General features: G+C 43.4%; 1 protein-coding gene across 1 annotated transcript in view; it reads right to left on the bottom strand.

Moving 5' to 3' along the window:
- Ust (uronyl 2-sulfotransferase) overlaps positions 1-22324 on the bottom strand; it is a 290089-nt gene extending 267765 nt beyond the window's left edge. The window contains exon 1 of the mRNA XM_041680355.1: positions 21532-22324. Within this exon, the coding sequence (XP_041536289.1) occupies positions 21532-21784 (253 nt within the window). The 5' untranslated portion in view covers positions 21785-22324. The remainder of the gene's footprint in view (positions 1-21531) is intronic.
- Positions 22325-23698: the final 1374 nt, after the last annotated feature.

The raw sequence follows: 23698 nt of genomic DNA, 5'->3' as shown, positions 1-23698 counted from the left end.
CTGTTCTCACCGTGCACAGACCACCTCCCTGCACGTGGGTTTGCATTCTTCACCGTGCACAGATCATCTCCCTGCACGTGGGTTTGCCGTTCTCACCGTGCACCGATCATCTCCCTGCACGTGGGTTTGCATTCTTCACCGTGCACAGATCATCTCCCTGCACGTGGGTTTGTAGTTCTCACCACACACAGATCATCTCCCTGCACGTGGGTTTGCTGTTCTCACTGTGCACAGATCACCTCCCTGCACGTGGGTTTGCCGTTCTCACCACACACAGATCATCTCCCTGAACGTGGGTTTGCTGTTCTCACTGTGCACAGATCACCTCCCTGCACGTGGGTTTGCCGTTCTCACCACACACAGATCATCTCCCTGCACGTGGGTTTGCCGTTCTCACCGTGCACAGATCACCTCCCTGCACGTGGGTTTGCTGTTCTCACCACACACAGATCATCTCCCTGCACGTGGGTTTGCTGTTCTCACCGTGCACAGATCACCTCCCTGCACGTGGGTTTGCTGTTCTCACCACACACAGATCATCTCCCTGCACGTGGGGTTTGCCGTTCTCACCGTGCACAGATCACCTCCCTGCACGTGGGTTTGCTGTTCTCACCGTGGACAGATCATCTCCCTGCACGTGGGGTTTGCCGTTCTCACCATGCACAGATCATCTCCCTGCACGTGGGTTTGCCGTTCTCATCGTGCACAGATCATCTCCCTGCACGTGGGTTTGCTGTTCTCACCGTGCACAGATCATCTCCCTGCACGTGGGTTTGCTGTTCTCACCACACACAGATCATCTCCCTGCACGTAGGTTTGCTGTTCTCACCGTGCACAGATCATCTCCCTGCACGTGGGGTTTGCCGTTCTCACCACACACAGATCACCTCCCTGAACGTGGGTTTGCTGTTCTCACCGTGCACAGATCATCTCCCTGCACGTGGGTTTGCCGTTCTCACCACACACAGATCATCTCCCTGCACGTGGGTTTGCTGTTCTCACCTACACAGATCATCTCCCTGCACATGGGTTTGCTGTTCTCACCTACACAGATCATCTCCCTGCACGTGGGTTTGCTGTTCTCACCTACACAGATCATCTCCCTGCACGTGGGGTTTGCCGTTCTCACCGTGCACAGATCACCTCCCTGCACGTGGGTTTGCTGTTCTCACCGTGGACAGATCATCTCCCTGCACGTGGGGTTTGCCGTTCTCACCATGCACAGATCATCTCCCTGCACGTGGGTTTGCCGTTCTCATCGTGCACAGATCATCTCCCTGCACGTGGGTTTGCTGTTCTCACCACACACAGATCATCTCCCTGAACGTGGGTTTGCATTCTTCACCGTGCACAGATCATCTCCCTGCACGTGGGGTTTGCCGTTCTCACCACACACAGATCACCTCCCTGCACGTGGGTTTGCTGTTCTCACCGTGCACAGATCATCTCCCTGCACGTGGGTTTGCTGTTCTCACCACACACAGATCATCTCCCTGCACGTGGGTTTGCCGTTCTCACCACACACAGATCATCTCCCTGCACGTGGGTTTGCTGTTCTCACCTACACAGATCATCTCCCTGCACATGGGTTTGCTGTTCTCACCACACACAGATCATCTCCCTGCACATGGGTTTGCTGTTCTCACCTACACAGATCATCTCCCTGCACATGGGTTTGCTGTTCTCACCTACACAGATCATCTCCCTGCACATGGGTTTGCTGTTCTCACCACACACAGATCATCTCCCTGCACGTGGGTTTGCTGTTCTCACCTACACAGATAATCTCCCTACACATGGGTTTGCTGTTCTCACTGTGCACGGATCATCTCCCTGAACGTGGGTTTGCTGTTCTCACTGTGCACTGATCATCTCCCTGCATGTGGGGTTTACATGTGAGCGTCCCTGACAAAATTATTCTTTGAACAATAAATGCAACTGTCAAAACTTTTAGCCAAACTAACCAAACAAAAGAATGAGAAGACTAAAATTAATAAAATAAGAGCCTAAATGGGAAATATGACCATTATACCAATAAAATTTAAGAAATCACTGGAATGTACCTAGATTATTCCTGGCTATTTATCCAAAGGACCCCAAGTCAATGTATCCCAGATACTTGAACACTGCCATGTCATTTGCAACAACCAAGATATGGGATCAACAGAGGTGTCTGTCAGCAGACTGGATAAGGAAAATACGGTATAGTCATACCATGGAAGTTTTAAAAACTATCTATTATTAATTAATTTATTATTATTGCATGTGCACACATGTATGTATTGTATGCATATGCACACAAGTATGCATTCATACAGGTGTGGGTGTGCATGTGTGTGTATGTGTATATATGCACGTGTATGTGTATGTGTGTGCATATGCATGTGTGTGTGCATGTGTATGTGTGTGTATGCATGCGTGTGCATGTGTGCACGTGTGTATGTGTGTGTGCATGCGTGTCTGTCTGTGTGTGGTATGAGTATGCTGACACAAAGTCACATAGTGTGTCTATGGAGAACAGAGGACAATTCTCTGGAGCTGACTCTCACTCTTCACCAGGAATCGGAGCCCGGCCATGAGTCCTGAACAGTAAGCGCTTTTTCCTGCTGAGCCGTCTCACTGTCCCCACAATAGAATATTTTTCAGCTCTAAAGAACGAAGACATGCCATTTGCAGAGACAGTCATATTATATTAATTAGGGCAGATTGAGGAAGACAGACAAATACTGCATGCTTTCTCTCACACACACTTCCTTGATTTTCTACAGAAACATAAAGTCACGCATGTATGCATGACATGAAAATAGGAGTGAAATTGTCTAGGGGAACAAAGGGAATTAACGGGAGCAGGTAGGCATGAGGAAGGAGGTGGTAACTACATCAAATCCGTCGCACAATCCATATGAAAATGTCTTTACATAACCCAATACCGTGTGCAATGCACGCCAATGAAGAGGAAATAAATTTTTAAAAATTGTGCAAAAAAAGTCCTTATACTTTTTTTAATCGCTATCATTAAATGATATCTCTGTGGACGTGCAATTTTAGGACTACAGGGGGCATTAGAGAGTAGTGATGCTAAAGAAAAGATGCTGTCCTTTGGAGTAGGTTTAAATATTACTTACAGAGAAGTCTAGAACCCTTGAACTGTGTTTCTCCCTTCTGCAGGCCACAGGAACTCATTCTCAGATTGACAATCAAGCTCACTCTAAAGGTTAAGTTCTGAGGAAATCATGAATTTAATCAAACTCCTGGCTCTAAAGATGAAGAAACTGAAAATGAGGAGGCCGGTGCCATCACACCACTCCTACAGAACTACTGCTTGTCCCCTTTCAAACTGTGACACAGGACCCCTCCACTACTGCGCCTGACAGTTCAGCTTATCCAGTGGAAAGGTTGATCAATTATTGATATTATTAATATTAATAATTATTGATATTAATATTGTTACGGGAGGTGTTACCCTGAGATTGATCAATTATTGATTGGAAGTGTGTTGCAGGCCTCAGAATTTCATAAGAAGCATCATGTCAATAGTAAAGACCTAAAGAAAGAATTTTCCATTACTTGGCAACAAGCTAAGGACATTATAAAGAGATGTCCTACTTGTTCTTTCTATAATCAAACACCGTTGCCTTCAGGGAGTAACCCAAAAGGTACTAAGAGAAATGAAATCTGGCAGATGGATGTGTTCCACTTTATGGAATTTGGTAAATTAAAATATGTACACCACACCATAGACCATAGCTACTGCCCTGAGCTCAGAAAAGGCTGATTCAGTAATCACACATTTATTGGAAGTTATGGCCATCATGGGTATACCTGCGCAAATAAAGACAGATAATAGTCCAGCATATGTATCTAAGAAAATGAAACGCTTTTTTGATTATGATAATATAAAACACATTACAGGTATACCAAATAATCCTACAGGTCAGGCAGTTATAGAAAGATCAAATCGTACTATAAAGGATATGCTGAACAAACAGAAAGGGACCGAAAATACCCCCAGAAATAGATTACATAATGCTTTATTAACCTTGAATTTTCTTAATGCTAATGAGAAAGGAACGACAGCAGCAGAAAGACATTGGATAATGGAAAAGTCTGCTGAACTAAATCAACCAATTTATTTCAAAGATGTGCTGACCTCTCAATGGAAGCCAGGAGATGTGCTACGTTGGGGAAGGGGTTTTGCTCTTGTTTCCACAGGAGAAGAAAAATTGTGGATACCATCAAAATTAATAAAGTTTCGATTTGAAGAGGAGAAACCTCTTGGAAAGGAGAAATGACAACTCATCCACAATGATGATATTCATACAGGTAGTAAGAAAAACATATAGAATGGGGGCAGGGTTCTGTTCTTATCTCCACAGGAAATCACTCATCTTTGAGAAATTCAAGGGACCCTGGATGTTTAGATACTTACAGATGGAAAAATACCTGCCCAATAGGAAATATCAAGAAAACTGAATGGGTTGTGTAAGTAATATTAAACCATATTTCTAAATTTATAAAGCTGGTTTTGAAGTTGGACTCTGGCTCAGTCCCTCTCCAATTCCAAGCCTGTTAGTAAGAGAAAAACCCAGAGTTTCTGGAGTTTCTGTCTCATGTCAAGAGCCATGAAGAATATTTAAGAAATATGAGTTTAGAAAACATCTTTGCTTTTCTTCATATCTATCATACTTTTCATTGACTATATCTATCATGTCTTTCATTGAATATATATATATATATGTCTATATGATTAATGTTTAAGTTTTTCATAATGAACAATGAGTTTTTCCTGAAGTGACATTTGAAGTTTCCAGGAAGAAGATGGGGCCCCATAACAACAACTCCACCTGGTTGATATGACGTCATGATACTGATAGCGCTACTACAAGACCTGCTTTGGGTACCAGCTGCACAAGACAGTTCCAACTTGATTAGCTGAAATGGTGCACATCTTATACAACATTTTGGCCAGACCTGCACAAAATACTCAGAGACTATTGGCAATTTAAAAGACATTGATCTTGAAATTTAACCATCATTTTACTTTCACAGGATCCCCCAGAAAGAACGTCGCCCCCATGACAGCTGGAAGTAATTCTAGAGGACGACGTCCCCTCTCCCAGTAAAGTTTGCCCTTGGGTTTAGGGACATCATTTAGGGGTTGATTGTAATTAGTATACGATTGAGGGTTGGGGGAGGAATTTTATAAGCTCAGGGATCATTTTGAAAAAAAAAAGAGGGATGATGGGATAATAGATTTGTAATTGTGAATTACTGTTTTTAGACAAATATATTGGTATAGATTCTTGTATATTGATACAAAGTTAAATTATATTGACTATTGTATGCATGCATGTTTCTACCTCTGTTTAAAACATTTTTATGTATTGACATATATTGTATTGATATATATTATATATATTTACCATATTGCAGTGTACATTTCTACCTCTGATTAAGATACTTATATAATGTTTGTGTATTGATATATATTTACCTAATGCAATGTATATTTGTACATTGTTTATATTTGGAGGTCATTGTCCTCATTTGTTTCACAGTCGTTTATTTTAGTCTTTAAGTTAGATAGATATTGAGAATTATATAGACTAATAGTCATCTAAGTTTGTCATTTATAATTAGACTAATCAGGTTCTTTAGATATATAGAGATTATACTCAGTATAGATAGATAATCTTCAACTTCTTCAAAGAGCTGTAGAAAATGGCCTTTAATCTAACTCAGAGTTTTGTGGTAGTGAGACACAATTGCTCCTGGCAACACCACTCTATTCCCGAGAGAATGTTGAGCACCAAAGACACTCCACCTGGAGCCTTTCTTTTTGGCAGAACTGGCCTTGGGGCAAAGAAATGCCCATACCCCAACCACTGACAAAGATACAGGGCGTGCATCAATGGATAAAACAGGGCTGTCATATCCTGCCAAGACAGGGTAAGATAGTTTTGAAAAGTTGCTTGCCTTTGAAAATGGTATGTCAGTTATGTTAGGCCTTAGCCAAAGTTGGTTGCTTAAACGCTGCTAATGTGACTTTGGGTGATTACCTAGGTAGCTAGTTGTCTCTGTGATTTGTTGCATGTTTTGGAAGTTGTTTTACTGAACTTCCTAATTACCCAGGTAACATTATTTCCTTTCTCAGATCTTCGATGGGGTTGAAGACTATATAAATGTAGTTACTTTCTCTCATGACTTGGCCAAGTTATTTATTATACAAGACCTAAGCTAGTTAGAATAGGATATTTGTAATTATTGTATATAATTTCATTGTAGGTTTAGAACTCTCTTATTTAAACAAAAGGGGGAGGTGTTACGGGAATTGATTACAGGATATTAATATTACGGGATATTATTAATATTAATATTAATAAGCAGGAAGTTCTGTGCTTGACTGACTGGCAAGGTCATGGTTCTTAGGCTTTTCAGCAAAATTCATTTTCTATTAAATTATTGGAAAGTAGGCATTTACTCTCAGATGCCCAAGGATGCAGAAATGAACCACAACTCATGGATGCAGAGATGAGCTGCAGCCCATGGATGCAGGGATGAGCCGTAGCCCACGGATGCAGGGATGAGCCGTAGCCCAAGGATGCAGGGATGACTCATAGATCTCATGTACCCTTGTTCCTGTCAGCAACAGAGGCAAACAGAGAAGCTAAGAATTGAAAACAGAAATAAATTCACCCCCACACTTGGTCAAGACCTTCTCGTGTGTGTGATACACTGCTCTGACCTTAACCCCCAACAAGAGCAATGGGAACAGAGAGAAGAAGGTGACCATGCTGTTGGAAAGTTCTTCCACAAGAGGAGAAGGGCTGGGATTGGTCCCTGTACGGACCTGGTGCCATGACTGACTCAGAGCAGACCTAACTTAGAGTTCACTGATCTAATCTTAGAAAAACGCAGCCTTCTGGGCCTCAGCCCCCAGTGCTCCTCCACACTGCTATTTTATCTTGTGAATACAGGGAACAAGTGAAAGAGATAAATTCAAAACAGAGTAAAGTTTTCTGTGAAAAAAAATGCATTCTTAATCTCAAAAATGAAAAAAAAAAGAATGTGTTCTTTCTTTTCTCTCCTTGAAGGTATGGTATGTCTAGGGACTGAAACCTACAGAGAGCAGTGGCTCTCAACTCCTTGAAGGTCAAGTTGACCTTTTGACAGCAGTCACCTAAGACCATTGGAAAACACAGCTATTTACATGACAATTTGTAACAGCAGCAAAATTACAGTTATAAAGCAGCAATAAAAATGATTTTATGGTTTGGGGGCCATCATAACATGAGGAACTGTTTTAAAGGGTCACAGCAGTAGGAAGGTTGAGAACCATTGCTCTAGGCCTGCATAAATGCTAAACAAGAATTTTACTGCTGAGCTATATTCCCAACCAACACACCCCTAACACACACACACTTTTCTTTTTCCCAGAACATCCTCTTGAAACACATTTCTAGGAAGCAGAAAAGAGGAATAGAAAAGGGAAGGTTCTTGTATGTGTGTAACTAACAGGGCAAATGTCTGGGACTTGTGAGCTGTTGACAAAGCTTCACCAGTCTAAGGGTGACAAGAGAAGTCACAAAAAAAATCACTGGTTAGGTAATTTCCTATTTCTGGGTCACAATGGTTTCTGTATTGGGAGCCGAGTCATAAGCAAATTTGCATGCTCCCACTCCATGGGTGTTCCTGTGAGTGTCACATACACATATGCACTTGAAAGAATATCTGAGAAAGCCGGCATTTGTTAAATTAAATGCCAAGCCTTGGGATGGAGAAGTACAATAAATACCAATTTTAAAAAGCTAACTTACATGTGTGTTTTGCCTGTGTATTTGCCTGTGTGTGTGCCTGTGCACCATGGAGGTATCTAAAATGGCGGTTATTAATCCCATCGTGCAGTTCAAAGCACCTACGGCTCAAAGAATTAAAAAGGAAAAAAATAAAGTTCAAGTTCTCGAGGCTGCTAAGCAGTCACTGTGACTCACTCCCAGATCTCTGTTCCTTCTGAACATGGCGCTTCTGACACAGCCCTTGGTGACTAGTGCTCAAATGACTAAACATAGAAAATTACTTATCTCAAAATTACTTGGATTTTTCTTTTCCTTCAGGTCATGAAAGTCATCCCTACTGAACTAGGAAAATTGTCGGTGGCATTCCTCCCAAGCAGTGCAGCCGAGTGCAGTGGATGGTTTAGAACATCTGCCAGGGCTGGGAATGTGACTCAGTGGCAGAACCCAGGCTTAATGGGATGAACCATGGGTTCAGTCCCTAGAGCCAATGAGATAAACACCTACCAGTGAGTGGAATACAAACCAGAGAGCCAAAGCCACAATGTAAAGCAGTCTCAAAACCCTTTCCTGAAACAAAGAGGGGTGGTTTGGTCATTTGGCTCTGAGCTTACTCTGACCAATGTATGATTCTTAGCTAAAATCCATAGTCACCATTTCAAAATTCAAACACCATACAGCCATCTCCTTAAAAACCTGAAGCCATACTTGGAATGTAATGCCCAGTTTTACACAGTCTGCTAACCAACGAAGTCTCTGACTTAGAGAAATAAGATGTTTACTAGCAAACTCCCAAAAAGAACTGGTCCGGGGGTTCAGGAAAACGACAAGAAACAAGAAACCTGCATTGTAGCTGCACACAGCCAAAACTGTGATTTATTTTCAGGAACTAATTACTTGGAGCTCTTAAAAAAAAAAACAAAAACAAAAACAAAAAACCTGTAACTCTAAATCCCCAGAGGTGGGAGGTGTACAATCATAAGAATGTTTATTGAGCTATCTGTCATACTGATTTTACATTTACTTAGTGTATTGGCTTTAAATAGCAAGGAATAAATAAACTGATGACATCGATTGAGCTGTCTTTCTCAGGCCTCCCCCAAATCTCCACTGAATACAGAGAGACAGGAAATAGGTTTACCGTATTAGCAAAGGATGATCAACAAGACAAGTATGGTAAACCACCAACTCCTTCCTGGGAGCCCAAACAGAGTACCAAGGGAAGGAATGAAAGAGTGATTGAACTGATCACAACACAAGGTCGCACGCCCATCCTTCAGAAAAGAAGGTGGGAGAAAAAGTACAGGGATTAGGAGGTGTGCAATGGAGATTGCAGCGTCCTAAGCAGCCAGGGAGAGGCATTAAATACATGAAGGCAGTAAATAAGAAAAGAAAAGTGATTCACTGGCTACCACTTGGAAATTATGGACAGCTAGTATAAAATCTGACAGATCAAGAAATACTACATAGCTGAGTCTTGTTTCAGTTAAGGTTTTATTGCTCCAAAGAGACACCACATCCACAGCAACTCTTACAAAGGAAAGCATTTAATTGGGGCTAGCTTACAGGTTCAGAGGTTCCGTCCATTGTCATCATGGTAGGAAGCACGGCAGCATGCAGGTAGACAGGGTGCTGGAAAAGGAGCCTAGAGTTCTATATCCAGATCAGCAGGCAGCAGGAAGAGATAGTGACACTGGACCTGGTTTGAGAATTTGAAACCCAAAAGCCTACCCCCACCGGCACACTTCCTCCAATAAGGCCGCACCTCCTCATAGTGCCCCTTCTTATAAACCTATGGGGGCCATTTTCATTCACACCACCACACTTGTCTTCCAGAAATTTATACGATTTTGTTTGCATTGCCCTGATCAAGTGTTTAGCTAGTGTACAAACCATGACATTTTCACACACATAAATCATGGTACTTTGCTCCATTCTGATGCCCCTACAAACACCCTTTCTCAAAAATCAATTTGCCCTCTACTTTCGTTACACACTCACTTAGATATTGATCCTGCATGTGAAGGAAAATGCGATATTCTGTTTTACCCCTAATAATGTCAAATATGGCTGTTTTAAACCATACAAATTAAAGTTCTAATAGATGACATTAAAGTATATATACATGCATATAGTTTGTTTTAAGTTTTAAAAATAAATTTTAATTTTAATTAAACTTTCAATTGAAAAATAAAAGATTTAAAATTTAAGTTTAGAAATCTAAAAATTTCTAGATCTTTTGGAAAATTAATATTGCTTTTTAAACACAATCACATCATTTTACTAAATAGAAACATGCATTAAAAATGTGGTTAGTGGGGGCTGGAGAGATGGCTCAGAGGTTAAGAGCATTGCCTGCTCTTCCAAAGGTCCTGAGTTTAATTCCCAGCAACCCCATGGTGGCTCACAACCATCTGTAATGGGGTCTGGTGCCCTCTGCTGGCCTGCAGGCATACACACAGACAGAATATTGTATACATAATAAATAAATAAATAATAAAAATAAATAAATAAATAAATATTTTTTAAAAATGTGGTTAGTATAAATTTGTCCTTCACATTGATGCAATAGGTATACAAAAATAAATTAATTGCATATGAACGCTAACTTTCCAAAAATTGCACCAGATGTCCTTGATAGTATCATGGTACATTGTATAAAGGAACACAATGTACCAAAAAATCTTTAAATTGATGAGCTTATCAGCTCTATTCCAGTGAACAGATAGGAGGACTAAACACACCCATTGTACACAATCTGTCACTCAAAGTGGCTATATTCACATTCCTCATGCAAAACACAGTGTATTCATGATATCTCTAATGTAGGTAAGTGGTGACTGTATATGAGCTATCATATATTTTTTGCATATGCATGTGGTGCATGTGTGTGTGTGTATGTGTGTGTGTGTACCACAAGGGAGTACATGTGGGGGGGGGTGTGCATGCATGTGTCTGTGCATATAGAGGCCTGAAGTTGATGCTGAGCATTTTCCTCCATCATGCTATACTTTATTTACTGAGGTACTAGCTCTCAATGAACCCAGAGCTCACAGTCCATAGGATCCCTGTCTCTTACTGCTGAGTATTAGAATTACAAGTGGCTATAAGGCCTGCACAGATTTTCCAAAGACTCTAGGGATCCAAACTACAGTTTTCAAACTTTAAAAAATAACAATTTATTTTTATTTTTTGTGCATTGGTGTTTTGCCTCCAAGTATTTCTGTGGAACAATGGTCTTGTACATTGTAAAGATTTGATGCTTGTACTTTAATAAATGCTGATTGGCCAGCAGACAGGCGGGAAGTATAGGTAGGGTGACCATAGGTAGGGTGACCAGGCAGGAAGTAGAGGCAGGGTGATGAGAACAGGAGGATTCTGGGAAGAGGAAAGACTCAGTCTGCAGTCGTCACCCAGATGCAGAGGAAGCAAGATGAGAACACCTCACTAACAAAAGTACCAAGCCACTTGGCTAAGATAGACAAGAATTATGGGCTAATTTAAGATGTAAGAAAGAGTTAATAAGAAGCCTAAGCTAATAGGGCAACCAGTTTATGATTAATGTAGACCTCTGTGTGTTTCTTTGGGACTGAACAGCTGTGGGACGAGGCAAGACAGAAACCACTGTCAACAATGTATGCCTGTGTGAAGGTGTCAGATTTTGGAATTACAGAGAGTTGTGAACTGCCATGTGAATGCTGGGTATTGAACTCTGATCCTCTGGAAGCGTAGTCAGTGCTCTTAATCGCTGAGCCATCTCTCCAGTCCCCAGCTATCATACTTTTATGGCAAGTACTTTGTCCAGTAAGCCAGCAGTTCTCAACCCCTTTGTGTATCACATATTAGATATCCTGCATATCAGCTATTTGTTACAATTCTTAACAATAGCAAAATTACTGTTATGAAGTAGCAATGAAATAAATTTATGGTTGGGGTCACCATACATGAGGAACTATATTAAAGGAGCACAGCATTAGGAAGGTTAAGAATCACTAAGTCATTTCCAGCCCAAATTGGCACATATTTAGATAAAAGACAGATAACCAATATTTATTGTTCAAAGAGATCCATTACCAGAAAACAGAACTTCAAGATTCCTTAGAAAAAGGCCCTTGCTTTCCCAGTCAATTATCAGAACTTTTATCTGAGGTTGTCTGTCTCTCAGGACTCCACACTTAGCACTTTGGAAATGGCGCCCATGTAATACTAGCTTGTCGCTCCTTGGAAAGGATAACACAGTGAATATGTCAAGAACACTGTGTTTAAATCAGAATTATTCTTCCCAGCCCTAACTTGATAGCAAAACCCTCTATCTGATAAGAGTCTCTTATCCAAAATACACAAACATCTACAACTCTACAACAAAAAAGAAAAACATTCTAAAGTTGCAAAAGAAGTGAATAGATTTTTGCCCAGAAAAGATACATAAGTGGTCAAGACACTCATGAAAGCAACTAGTAGCCACTCAGTACTAGGAAAACACAAAACACAACCACTGTGGCACACTACTTCATACTCATGAGGATGGCAACAATTATTTTAATGCAAAAATAAGTGTTGCTTGACAGGGCCCATAGGTATGGGTCTATTCTACCTTGAGGAAAGGTCAAAGAGTTGGAACTTACTTCTGTTCCTACAAGGTTATTGTCAACAGATCAAATAACAGGTATGGCTAATAACCAGACCTGGTAATCAGGTATTAAGAAATAGATGGGTTTCTACCTCAAAGGTCCAGGCTCCATTCCACCCTGATTTAGATTAGAGAGTTCTGCTTTCTCAAGGTCATTATCAACACTTCCGACTACAGGTGTGGCTAATATCCAGACCTGGTATTTTAGGTATTAAGAAGTAGATCTGTTTCAACCTCAAACAAAAGTCTAAGGATTCAATGAGGTTCCTATTCCCTTTGGGAGATAACAATGGATTCCACCCAGGGAATGGCTTGCCTACAGAATGTTTTGGTCTGGGGTGTGAGTGTTACTTGTCTTGTTTTGGCAACAGGATGTTTTTTTTTTCTTTTAAACACGGCCTGACCCATTAGTTTCAATTTCTTATTGGCTAGCTCTTACATATCAATCTAACCCATTTCTATTAATCTGTGTAGCCCACGAGCTGGCTTACCAGGAATGATCTTAACCTGCATCTGTCTGGAATGTAGCCCTTCAGCCTTCAACTGGTCAGTTCTTTCCTTGTATCCTGTTAATGCAGTGTTTATCTTACTCCTACTTTCTAGGGTCAGGGTATTTAAGGGCGATTTTTCAGTATTCACTGGAATTCCCTCCTGGAACTATCTAATGCTTCTGTTTATCATTTTTCACTCGTATATTTGTTCTCTTTACTTGTCTTTCTAATCCCCAGGCCCTTACACTGGTAAGTGGCATCAGCATAGAAGCTGGTCTCCAATAGCTGCTGAGGATACTGGGAAACTCAATCCATATATCACTGATGGAACCAAGAAAGGACACAGTCACTGCGGAGATTCCTCAGTAACTTAAATATAGAATTGCCATGGGACCCAGAAATTACACTCTGAAGTACACTCAGAAGAATGGAAAGGAGGGTTCTAGACACCAACAGTGACAAAAGGTAAACCTTCCCCATCCTATTGCTTGTAGACCTCCATTGCTGATCCTACTCAAAAGACGTGACTTCTGTCTTCCTTCTCTCCATTTCCCTTCTGGAATTTTTATTTATCATATAAAAATACTAAGAGGTTATGCTTCAACGTTAGGATTAAAGTGGTCGGCAATACTGTGAGTGAAAAGAAAAAGTCCTTGTAACTGAGCATGAGATAGCCAAAACCAAGCAAAAGTAAGCACAGTGTGCTCTGGGAAATGACTCTGGATGGCCCCATGAACTCTTCAACTTCCATTAATAAATGAATTGGATACACAAATATGGTCTTATCTGTGAAATGCCAAGGAATGTTCCTTTCTATAATTTTTGAAAACCAGTAATGGAATATTAACAAGCTATTAAAAGGAATCATGTATACTGTATAATACAGGTGAGCCTGGTAAGTATTATGCCAGGTAAAGAGGACCAATCACAGCCAGGTAGGTGGTGGTGGCAGATGCCTTTAATCCTAGCACTGAGCAGAGACAGGTGGATCTCTGAGGTCGAGACCAGTTTGGTCCACAGAGCGAGTTCCAGGACAGCCAGGGCTGTCCAAAGAAACCTTGTCTAGGAAAACAAACAAAGACCAATCACAAAAGACTATCTATTACATAATTCCAGTTCTAAGAAAGGAACCAAACAGGCCAATCTACAGATGTCGGAAGACCAGAGGCTGCTTAGGGCTGGAGTAATGGGGCCCCATTACCACTGGGGTGCTAAATAAAGGCTAGGTATTTTCTTCTTGTGATGAACATATTCTTCAGGTGGTTGTGGTGATGACTACACAGATCTAAAGAATACACTGAAAACTGTTAACAAGATTAAAAACCTCTACATAGATCAGTTCTAAAATGCATGGATTGTATCTCAGTAAGTGTCAAAAACTAAAGTGGGCATCGCTTGGAATTGTCCTGCCAGACAATTGCTGCATTCTGCTGACTTTTGCAAGCCAGAATACCCAATGGGAGGCATGTTAGTCATTCCACCCCTACTTCTAATAGACAAAAAGACCTACATCGCGTTGGTATAGAGGTGGGTTTCTATAACATGATAAACATGAATAAGACAAAGTTTATTTGTGGCCCCTGCTGTAAAAATAAAACAAAAAAAAAAAAGACCAAAAAGAAGAGAGCAACAACTAATAATTCTAAGGGTTGCAATTCATCCAGTGGGTGTCTTTTAACTGCCAATCACCTGACCCCACCAGTACAGCTACAGGGCAAACTAGTTTTTTCCTTCACCATCCCTCTGTCAGAGAACAGACATGGTTTCTCTCCCAGAATGAAAAAGCTCGACTATTTTATTTCTAGCTTCTCCCCATCCAATCCAGCTCGTATCCTAAGCCTAGATGGATATCAGGGAATGTGGAGAAAGACGGTATCTAGAGAATCCATATTTATGTGTGTTGTTAAACAATTCAGACTGAGACTAGCCTATATTACAAACGGTTTACTAGGCAGAATGCTCCCCCCTCATCCATGGTCTGTGTTTACAGAACAGGCTGCCACAGTTGGAGGCCTTGCCGGTCTTTCCTCTAATACACTGCCTCTGTGTCCCCAGCCCACCCTCCGAGATGAGCATGCCGCTAGAAACAAGAATCTCATTTTTCCACGTCAACAATTTCTATTGATAACCTCATATTTTATGCATTCATTCCCAGTTGACTGTGCGCAGCCTCAACTATGGCTTTTAAGCCACGTGTGATATGCAGAAAAGAAAGAGAATTAGGTTTTTAGGGCTTAGCAAAACTGTTTCTGAAACAGGTCTGGACCTCTATTTTCACATTTCCCTTGAAATTTATTTAAAGTTGGAGAATTTCAAAATTCAGTGAAATCACATCTTTTTTTTTCCCTTCATTTTCTAACTCTAAATTCCCAAGCTCGTCGTATATAATACACGTAGAAATGGGCAATTCTGAGAAAAAGCACTATGTCTCCATTTAAAATGCTATAAATTAGAAATAGAAGGGAAAGCCTATCAACTGGAGATCCATCCAACGAATTTAGCTCTCATAAAGGCTAAATCACATCTCCAAGGCTTGATGATAAATCTTAACCGTCTGCCGGTTGTACAAGATCAGTAGTGAACCATCTGGCTCATTTTGTTTATATCAATCTAAATAATATGTGTCCAAGTTTTTGATATTTCCACAGCTCAGAAGTGGTAATACTACTGCCAAGCATGCTGCTTTATAACCTGATTTCACAAGGAGGGGTGGGGGGTATTTTGTTTTCTATAGCAAATCAAAGTTTCCATGCAGAAGAAGGTGGGGGGAGGGAACAAGCTGGGTGTAGTGGGTGGTGGTGCGCACGCCTTTAATTCCAGCACTCTGGAGGCAGAGGCAGGTGGATCTCTGTGATCAGGGCCAGCCTGGTCTACAGAGTGAGTTCCAGGACTGCCAGAGCTACAAAGTGAGACCCTGTCTCAAAAGAAAAAAAAAAAGAATTTTAGGTTGCTAAGCTCATGCAATGGTAAAATTTGCTGCACAAAGCTACGGATCTGAGTTCAATTCTGTGGTCCTCATAAAGGGAAAAGGACTGACTCTGAGTTGTCTTCTAATCTCTATGTATGTGCCATGACATCTGCACACACATACACATATAATAGATTAGATAGATAGATAGATAGATAGATAGATAGATAGATAGAAGATAGATAGATAGATAGATAGATAGATAGAAGATAGTAGATAGATAGATAGATAGATAGATAGATAGTAGATAGATAGTAGATAGAAAGAAAGAAAGAAAGAAAGAAAGAAAGAAAGAAAGAAAGAGTATATGTATGTAATAGGCAGAAGCCATTTGTTCATCTCCTGGACACCCAGACCCGAAATAATCAGACAGAAACTGTTTTAATTACAATAGTGTTTGGCCTATTAGCTTAGACTTCTTATGAACTAACTTTTACATCTTAAATTAATCCATTTCTATTATTCTATGTATTGCCATGAGGATTGTGGTTTACCTGTAACATGAGGGCCTGCTTGTTGGGGTTTCTGTCCTGCCCAGTTCCCACAGCCGGCAAGTCCCAAAGAAAATCATACAGAGGCTTCCATAAGTTATAAACTGATTGGCCCATCAGCTCAGACTTCATATTAGCTCTTATGACTTATATTAATCCATTATTCTTATCTATGTTAGCCACATGGCTCGGTATCTTTTTCAGCGGGGCAGGTCACATCCTGCTTCTTCAGTGATCTGGGCAGGACTGGGAAGGGAGCTTCCTTCTTCCCAGAATACTCCTCTTCTCATCGCCCCACCTCTACTTCCTGTCTGGTTGACCCACCTATACTTCCTGCCTGGCCAATCAGCGTTTATTTAAAACATGATTGACAGAATACAGACAATTCTCCCACACCAGTTTACCTGTAAGGTTTTGGCATCTGTCTCCTTTGGCAGCTACATGGCATCTCCTTGACTCCTGGAGTCTCTTTGTATATCTGTTTTGATTTACCACCTGGCTTTGCTTTGCTAAATCATTGGCAGAAACAGCTTTATCCATTATCCAATAAAAGCAACACATATACAGAAGGACTTCCCACATCATATGTATAAAAACATATATGTAATTATAGATAGATAGAGTGTGTATATGTATGTATGAAAACATATATTTAACTATCTATGTATACGCAATTTTTAAAAATATTAGCCCACTGAATTGGGAAAACTCTGGGCTCCCATGTTTAAGGAGAGCATTAGATGAGCTTTACCCTGCTCCTTCATTTTCCTCTCCCAACTTCTTTCCTCTTTTCAAGTGTGTGGCAGCAGGAAGTCCCCTTTAGAAGAATACAGTCTGTCCTTCTGCAAACTGGCTGGAAGAAGGAACCCTTTGACTGCAGTTCCTAGCTCACCCCGTCTCCTGTCTCTTCCCTACCCACACCCTGCTTTCTGGTGCCCCACTTTGCCCTCATTTCATGTCTCTCAGAATCTCAGGACATGTAAAGTCAGGAAAAACTACAGAGGCTAGCTGCCCGCTCTACCCACTGCCACCTCCCACCTCCCAAAACAATGGGCCTTAAGTCGTAAAGCAAACTGCATTTAAATCACTTGAAATTAAAAACGAAACCATTGTTACGACCTTGAAACCTCTTTTTAAAAATCGGTTCCCCTTCCCCCTCCTCTTTCCCTCAGATACCTTCGATGGCTTCTGAAAGCAATGGCTTGCGGCAGAACAATGGTTTTCAGGCCAACCACGGCCCTGGCAAGATCACCTGAGATCTTGCTTAGGCGCAGCCTGCTTGGCCAGGCCCAGGCTCATCCAGAAAATCTGGAAAGAACTTTGAATTTCCTGAAAATATGAATATGCAACAAATTCCCGAGATACTGAAGCTACAGATCGGAGGACCCACACAGAACCAGTAGCCTACACAGAGAACTACAGTTCCCTTGGTCTCACCTCTGACTGTCCAGCTGTGAGAGAGGGTCCGGTTTTTTATCAGAGGCAGTACAGGCGCCATTTATGGGATTATGGTTTGAATGTCAGATGTTCCTAACAGCACACGTGTCTGAACACTCGGTCTCCAGCTGATGTTGCAGTTTGGGGAGGTTATAGAACCCCTGGACATGGGGCCCAGCTGGCAGATCCAAGCCACTAGGAGCAGGCCTTTGAGGGGTGACCACCAGGCCTTGCTTCCAGTTCCTCACCATGTGGCAAAGCCCTCACCACATACTCTGCCATGCCATCCCCGGAACAGACTGAAACTATAAAGTCCTCCTTCCTCAAGTGGCTTGTGTCATGTAATCTGTCAGAAGAAACGTAGCGAACACAAACAGTATGGCAGAGTTTGGACTGACCAGTGGCTTCAACAGTTTTCTTTCTCTGCTGGCCTCACAAGTAACTCAAAGTAGAAGCAGCAGGAAAGGGAAAGTAAAATTTTGTGTGTGTCAATGTGAAGATCGTTTAGCCAGTCAGCTGGCGAAGGTTCCTTCTCATTCTTGCTGAATTTGCAGTTTCTCTCTTAAACTTCCCACAGTGTTTTTCAGTAAGCACCACAGTCTTTGGAGGCAGGTCCTGTTTCCCTTTCTGTACATCCTCCCATGTTAAGCAGTTTTCCGTGACTATAGCAAGTACCTGAGATGAACCAACTTAGAAGCCTGGTTTCGGCTTTTAGATTTGGAGCTACTTATCCGTAACTGACCGGTGCCCATTACATTGGACCTGTGTTGGCCTAGCGTGTCCTGGAGGGAGCACACAGTCAAGGAGACTCTCTCATATCATGTCTGGACACTCGAAGAGGAAGAGAACAAGCGTTCAACAGCCCTTTAGGAGGGCACACCCCTCCGCAATGACCTGACCCAAAAACTTCCCCATAAGGCTTCCACTCCCTTTCAATAACACCAAGCCAAGGATGAATGGAACATTTCACCTACTGTCCTTTGGTGGCCATTCTAGATTCAATAACACCATTAATTCATAGCCTTCAGTTTCCCTATACAAAACTTGGACAAACAATAGAAGCTGCCAGTAGTGCAACAATGTGGTTTATCTTTCATCTGCATGTGCTCTGACTGGCACCGCTAACGCTCATAACTTTCATCACGAATACCTGTGACGTTTTGCCTTTTCATAAGAATATTCAACACATTAAGTATTATTCTACCTATCTGGTAAAATGGGTTCAGTCATTAATTTGAGCAATAATAATCAAGAAGCTCTCATACAGGGAATGTATAATGTAGATCAAATATTGAAATTATAGTCTGTAAAGAACATGTTTAATATATTATTTTGATCTATAAATATTGGACTTTGTACACATTTACATTTGAAGGACAAAAATACCTCCAAAACTGGTTAAGAGGAAAACAGACAGGATTTTTTTTTTACTAACAGTATAGTCTGTGTGGAAAAACTCTAAAATACAAAAGAAAGAGAGACAGAGTCTATTTTGTATGTATATACTCTAAAATACTAGAAAAAGAGACAGAGACAGAGAGAGAGAGGGAGAGAGAGAGGGCGCAAGTCTGCAGATAGCTTGACCTGATATAATCCAGGATATCAAAATATATTTTAGAGCATTTGAAAGACCCAAGCCCACTTTCCCCAGAAATGACTATTTTATCTACATGACAAAATGACAAGGAAGAGATTTGGCAAGGCAATTCTATTTTCATGTCACGAAGATGACATGTCTAACCCACCATGTCCATCAGAAAATGGTCAGTTAGTGAAGAATACTCAGCCCTCCAGGGAAACGGCCCGTTCTCTCTTCTACCACCCGAGCCTCCATTTTCACCAGGCCTTCTAAAATAGGGTGAGCAGATGAGAGCCACACACACTGAACTTTTCTGAGTCTATCTCCGAATGTCCTTGCTCCTCATCCCCACCTCGAGCTTCCTCCTTCACTTTACAGAACCACCAACCTGTAGGAGCCAGGTTCAGGTTTGACGAACAGTGAGTCAAATCCCTAATTACAGGACGGGCCAAAGCTACAATGTTTGAGTGCTGTGCTCAAAGCCAAGCTGGAAAAAGTGGACACAGTGACCTCCCAATCCCATACAACACATCTTGCTCTATACCCCAGGCCTTCACACTTTAAAAAGGAACTTGGTGGTGGGTGTGGCACACTATGGGAGTCTCTGGAGGAATATCCCTGAGCTTCAACACTTCCTCAGACTAGCGGACACTGACCATTCCTCACAGTGGAGATAAAGTTACCAGAAGCAGGAGCAGAGCCGGGAAGGAAGGCTCAAGACTCCAAAATACAGATTTACAAAGAATGAAGATTACCCTGACCAATAAAAAGGGCCTCTTAACCCAAAACCAGAAAGCCAGATACTAAGAATTGTGCTTCGGCAATATGACCAGGGCAATATTTTTCTTTAATTTTCCATTGAGGATCTTGCAAAAATCACGCACCCCCAGCACTTTTACTGAAATGAAATTTTTAACTTGTAAAAATCAAAAATCTGAATACTATCGGGGGAGGGGGAGGGAAATGGGAAGCGGTTGTGGGGACGAGGCAGAAATCCTTAATAAATAAATAAATTTAAAAAAAAAATCTGAATACTAGGTTATCATTTTACAACACTCCCAAATGCCCTAAGGCGTTTGTTGGTGTGGTTCTGGGGTTTTCTTGTTTTTTCCTTCCAAACTGCCTGCTGTCCAGACCTGTTGCTTCGGTGAGTAGAGGACCTTTGAAGTAAATGTAGAAGTCTCGAGTTTGGCAGGTCATTTAGCCCATTCTGTTTCCAGCACTTTGACAGAGGCTCCCCCTGACCCGATCCCGAGGCTGCAGGGGACCAGTGTTTGCAGCGCTTCTGCTCCCGGTTACCACCTCAGAGCAACCTCCACACGACCTCTTCTGACTACAGAAGTTAATGAATCTGCGTCCTCGCTTGGCCAAGCGAGCATCATCCCTGGGACCCCAGTGAGTGTTGTTGGTCCTGCCCTGGCACTCAGAAGCCCGGATGAGAAAGCAGCGAGGTCACACCTCACTGAAATCTCTGTTTTCTTGGGTTCCAGCCTTTTCCTTAGCTACAAACCAAAAAGAAAAAAAAGTTCTGACTTGAGACACACACAGAGAGCGGAAGTTCGACAGGTCAGCGGAGGCGAGGCCGCTGACTGGCACCTACCATACAACCCCAATGCCTCCCCAATTCCTCCCGCCCTCTCGCTGCAGTCCGCAGGGTGCGCAGGTGCTGCCAAGGGACAAACCAGCCCAGGGACAGAGTGGAGCCATCTGAGCTAACCCACAAAAGGGAGACCCACTGGATAGAATTTCTAGAAGTGACTGGAAAGCAGGGCTAAACCAAACCACACAAGCCAGAACGCCAGACCGGACTGGATTGAAAGTCGTTGACTATAATCAGAGAGAGGACTATCTCCGCACAGCCAGGCCAGAGCATACACACACATTCACAAACATACTGCCCCAGTTGGAGTGGTGAGGGAGGACAGGTACGTGGTGTCCCGGCCTCGGGGTATCTGCAGCTGCGGACAGTCGGGCGCGCAGAAGGAAGCAGGCGCTCCCAGCTGCCACTAGCAGGGATGCTCACTGGCATCGCACCTAGGGAACCTCGGGGACCGTGGTGGTTGTGACAGCTTGAGATGTTCTTTGCTTATCACTCTTTCCCCGGGTCCCCAACTTTGTTGGTCCGACTCCGCCCTTCCTTACCCAAATACTGCCGCAGGTCGAGCAGGAAGCGAGGGGGTCCTCCGCTGAGCTGGTAGAAGAGGGAGCCTAGGCAGAAGACCAGCAGGGTGGCCATGCAGAAACCGTAGTCCCGGAGGGAGAAGCGTAAGAAAGGCAGCATCGGGATCCGGCGCTTGCAGCCACCCAGGCATGGAGGGGCGCCCCCCACAGGGGCCCCATGGGGCCAGGGATCCTCGCTGCCGCCGGGATGCTGTTGTTGCTGCTTCTTCTTCATCGCCGGCTCCACCGCCTCGCACAGCCCGCCCGGGCCAGGAAGAGGTCACCCATCCGCCGCCAACCGGAGCGCCTGGCCGGCCGGCTGCACATGGAGAGGGACACGCCGAGGGCAGCCGGGTGGGGGCGGGGAGGGGCCGAAGTTGCCGGGCTCAGGGCACTCTTCCCATCTTGGTCCCCGTCGCCCGCTGCGGCCCCGAAGGGCCCGAGACGTCCCGGGCCCCGGTGTGGGGGTGGAGATAGCAGCCCGCGCCTGGTCGCGCGTCCCGCTAGCAGTCCCGCGCCCCGGGTCCAGCTGTGCTCCGGGCTCGCTCACGGCTCGCCACGAGCGCCAGCGTGGACCCCCCGGGCTTTGTGTGGGTCTCGGGCGGCGTGTTTGGTCCCGACTCGGGCTCGGCTAGCTCAAGGCAGGGAGGATCGGGAGGCGGACACCACCCTCTTGCTCCACCTCCTTGACAGGGGCTTCCCTCCTCTCCTCTCCTCTCCTCCCCTTTCTCCCCGGCGCAAGGCGACCGGCTCTCCTCCCTCCCCGGCCCTCTCCTCCTTCTCCACTCCGGGGCTCCTCGCTCTGCCTGGTGTCACATTACGGCTTCTGCTGGGGCGGGCAGGGAGGGAGGAGGGGGCCGAGGATCAGCAACAAGGAAGAAAGTTTCTGGGTGTGTGTGGTTTTTTTTTTTTCCTTCCTCCATTCTCTACAATCTGGTCTCGGTTCCTGTGCCACCAGCGACCTCTTGGGGCTCGCTGACTTCCCTCTCATAAACAGTGCGTGCTGAAGAATTTGACTATATTTGACTACGTTTGTCTTCGCACTTTGGAAACTTGTTCTCTTTCTATATCTCAAGCGACCCGTCTACCAAAGGCTGATAAAGGGTACTGGGATATAGGTTCAAGACCTAGCTCGGACGGTAAAAGAGCAAGCGGTAGGAGTTATAATTAAACATGTCTTGCAGGGCCAGGCGCAGCTCCTGCACTCCGTGACTGAGAATCGGAGGGTGCTTTTTTTCTTGGTCCTACTAATGCTACTAGCACTCCACTGAGAACAAGGATACACACAATCGATTCGAGAAAGTCCTTCTAGCAGATATGAAATGGGGGAGCTCTGTCCCCTCACATACCTGTTTCACTCCTGTCTCTCTTTCCACCGCTGAGAAGTTTCCGGAACGGAAAGAGCCAGCGGAGCTTTTCTGACACCGATCTCTGATGCAGCCCCTGATAGTTGACAGAGCTGCTCTTCTATCAGGCACACCACGAAATCTTTTTTTTTTTTTTTTTTAATCGTCAGAAGCAGAAGTGACATAGCCTTGGAGTTACGTCTCCAGAGTCCTGGTTTGTTTTTCTGTTGCCGTGATGAATATCATTCCCCAAAGTAGCATGAAGAGAATAGGATTTGTTTGGCTTACCCATTATGGTCTGTTATGGAAGGGAAGTGGTGGAATCTAGAGGCAGGAACTGAAGCAGAAACCAAGGCGGCATGCTACTTGCCGGCTCTCCTTCAGCTTCCTTTCCTAGGGCCACCTTTTCAGGGATGGTTCATTCAGCCCGCAGTAGCCTGGCCCTTCTCCTAGCAACCAAGGCAGGGTTCCCCATCCATCCCCACAAGCCAGTCTGTTGGAGGTAATTCCTCAAGGATGTTTTCCTTTTCCAAGGTGTGTCGAGTTGGCAACAAAACTGACGTTCAGAGGCATAAGCTGGTAGGTCTCTGAACAAGCCAGAGATGCAAGGTGGCCCAGGCCAGATAGGGCTTTCTCCGTGGGTTGCCTGGGATTCCAAAACAGACCATTTAGGTTAGACCACGTTTCTGATGCCTCTCCTCTCTCGTTCCCAACTCATTCTAAATATTCCAGTAATCAGGGGCTGGAGGGAGGGTGAGAACTACTGTCCTGAAAACCTTTAAAGGGTCGTGCATTCCGAGAAT

Source organism: Microtus oregoni, unplaced genomic scaffold (assembly GCF_018167655.1).
Source record: "Microtus oregoni isolate MIOR12 unplaced genomic scaffold, Mior012 000033F_ref0000390, whole genome shotgun sequence".
In the NCBI taxonomy this organism is placed as follows: Eukaryota; Metazoa; Chordata; class Mammalia; order Rodentia; family Cricetidae; genus Microtus; species Microtus oregoni.
This window is presented reverse-complemented; position numbering and strand designations above follow the sequence as displayed.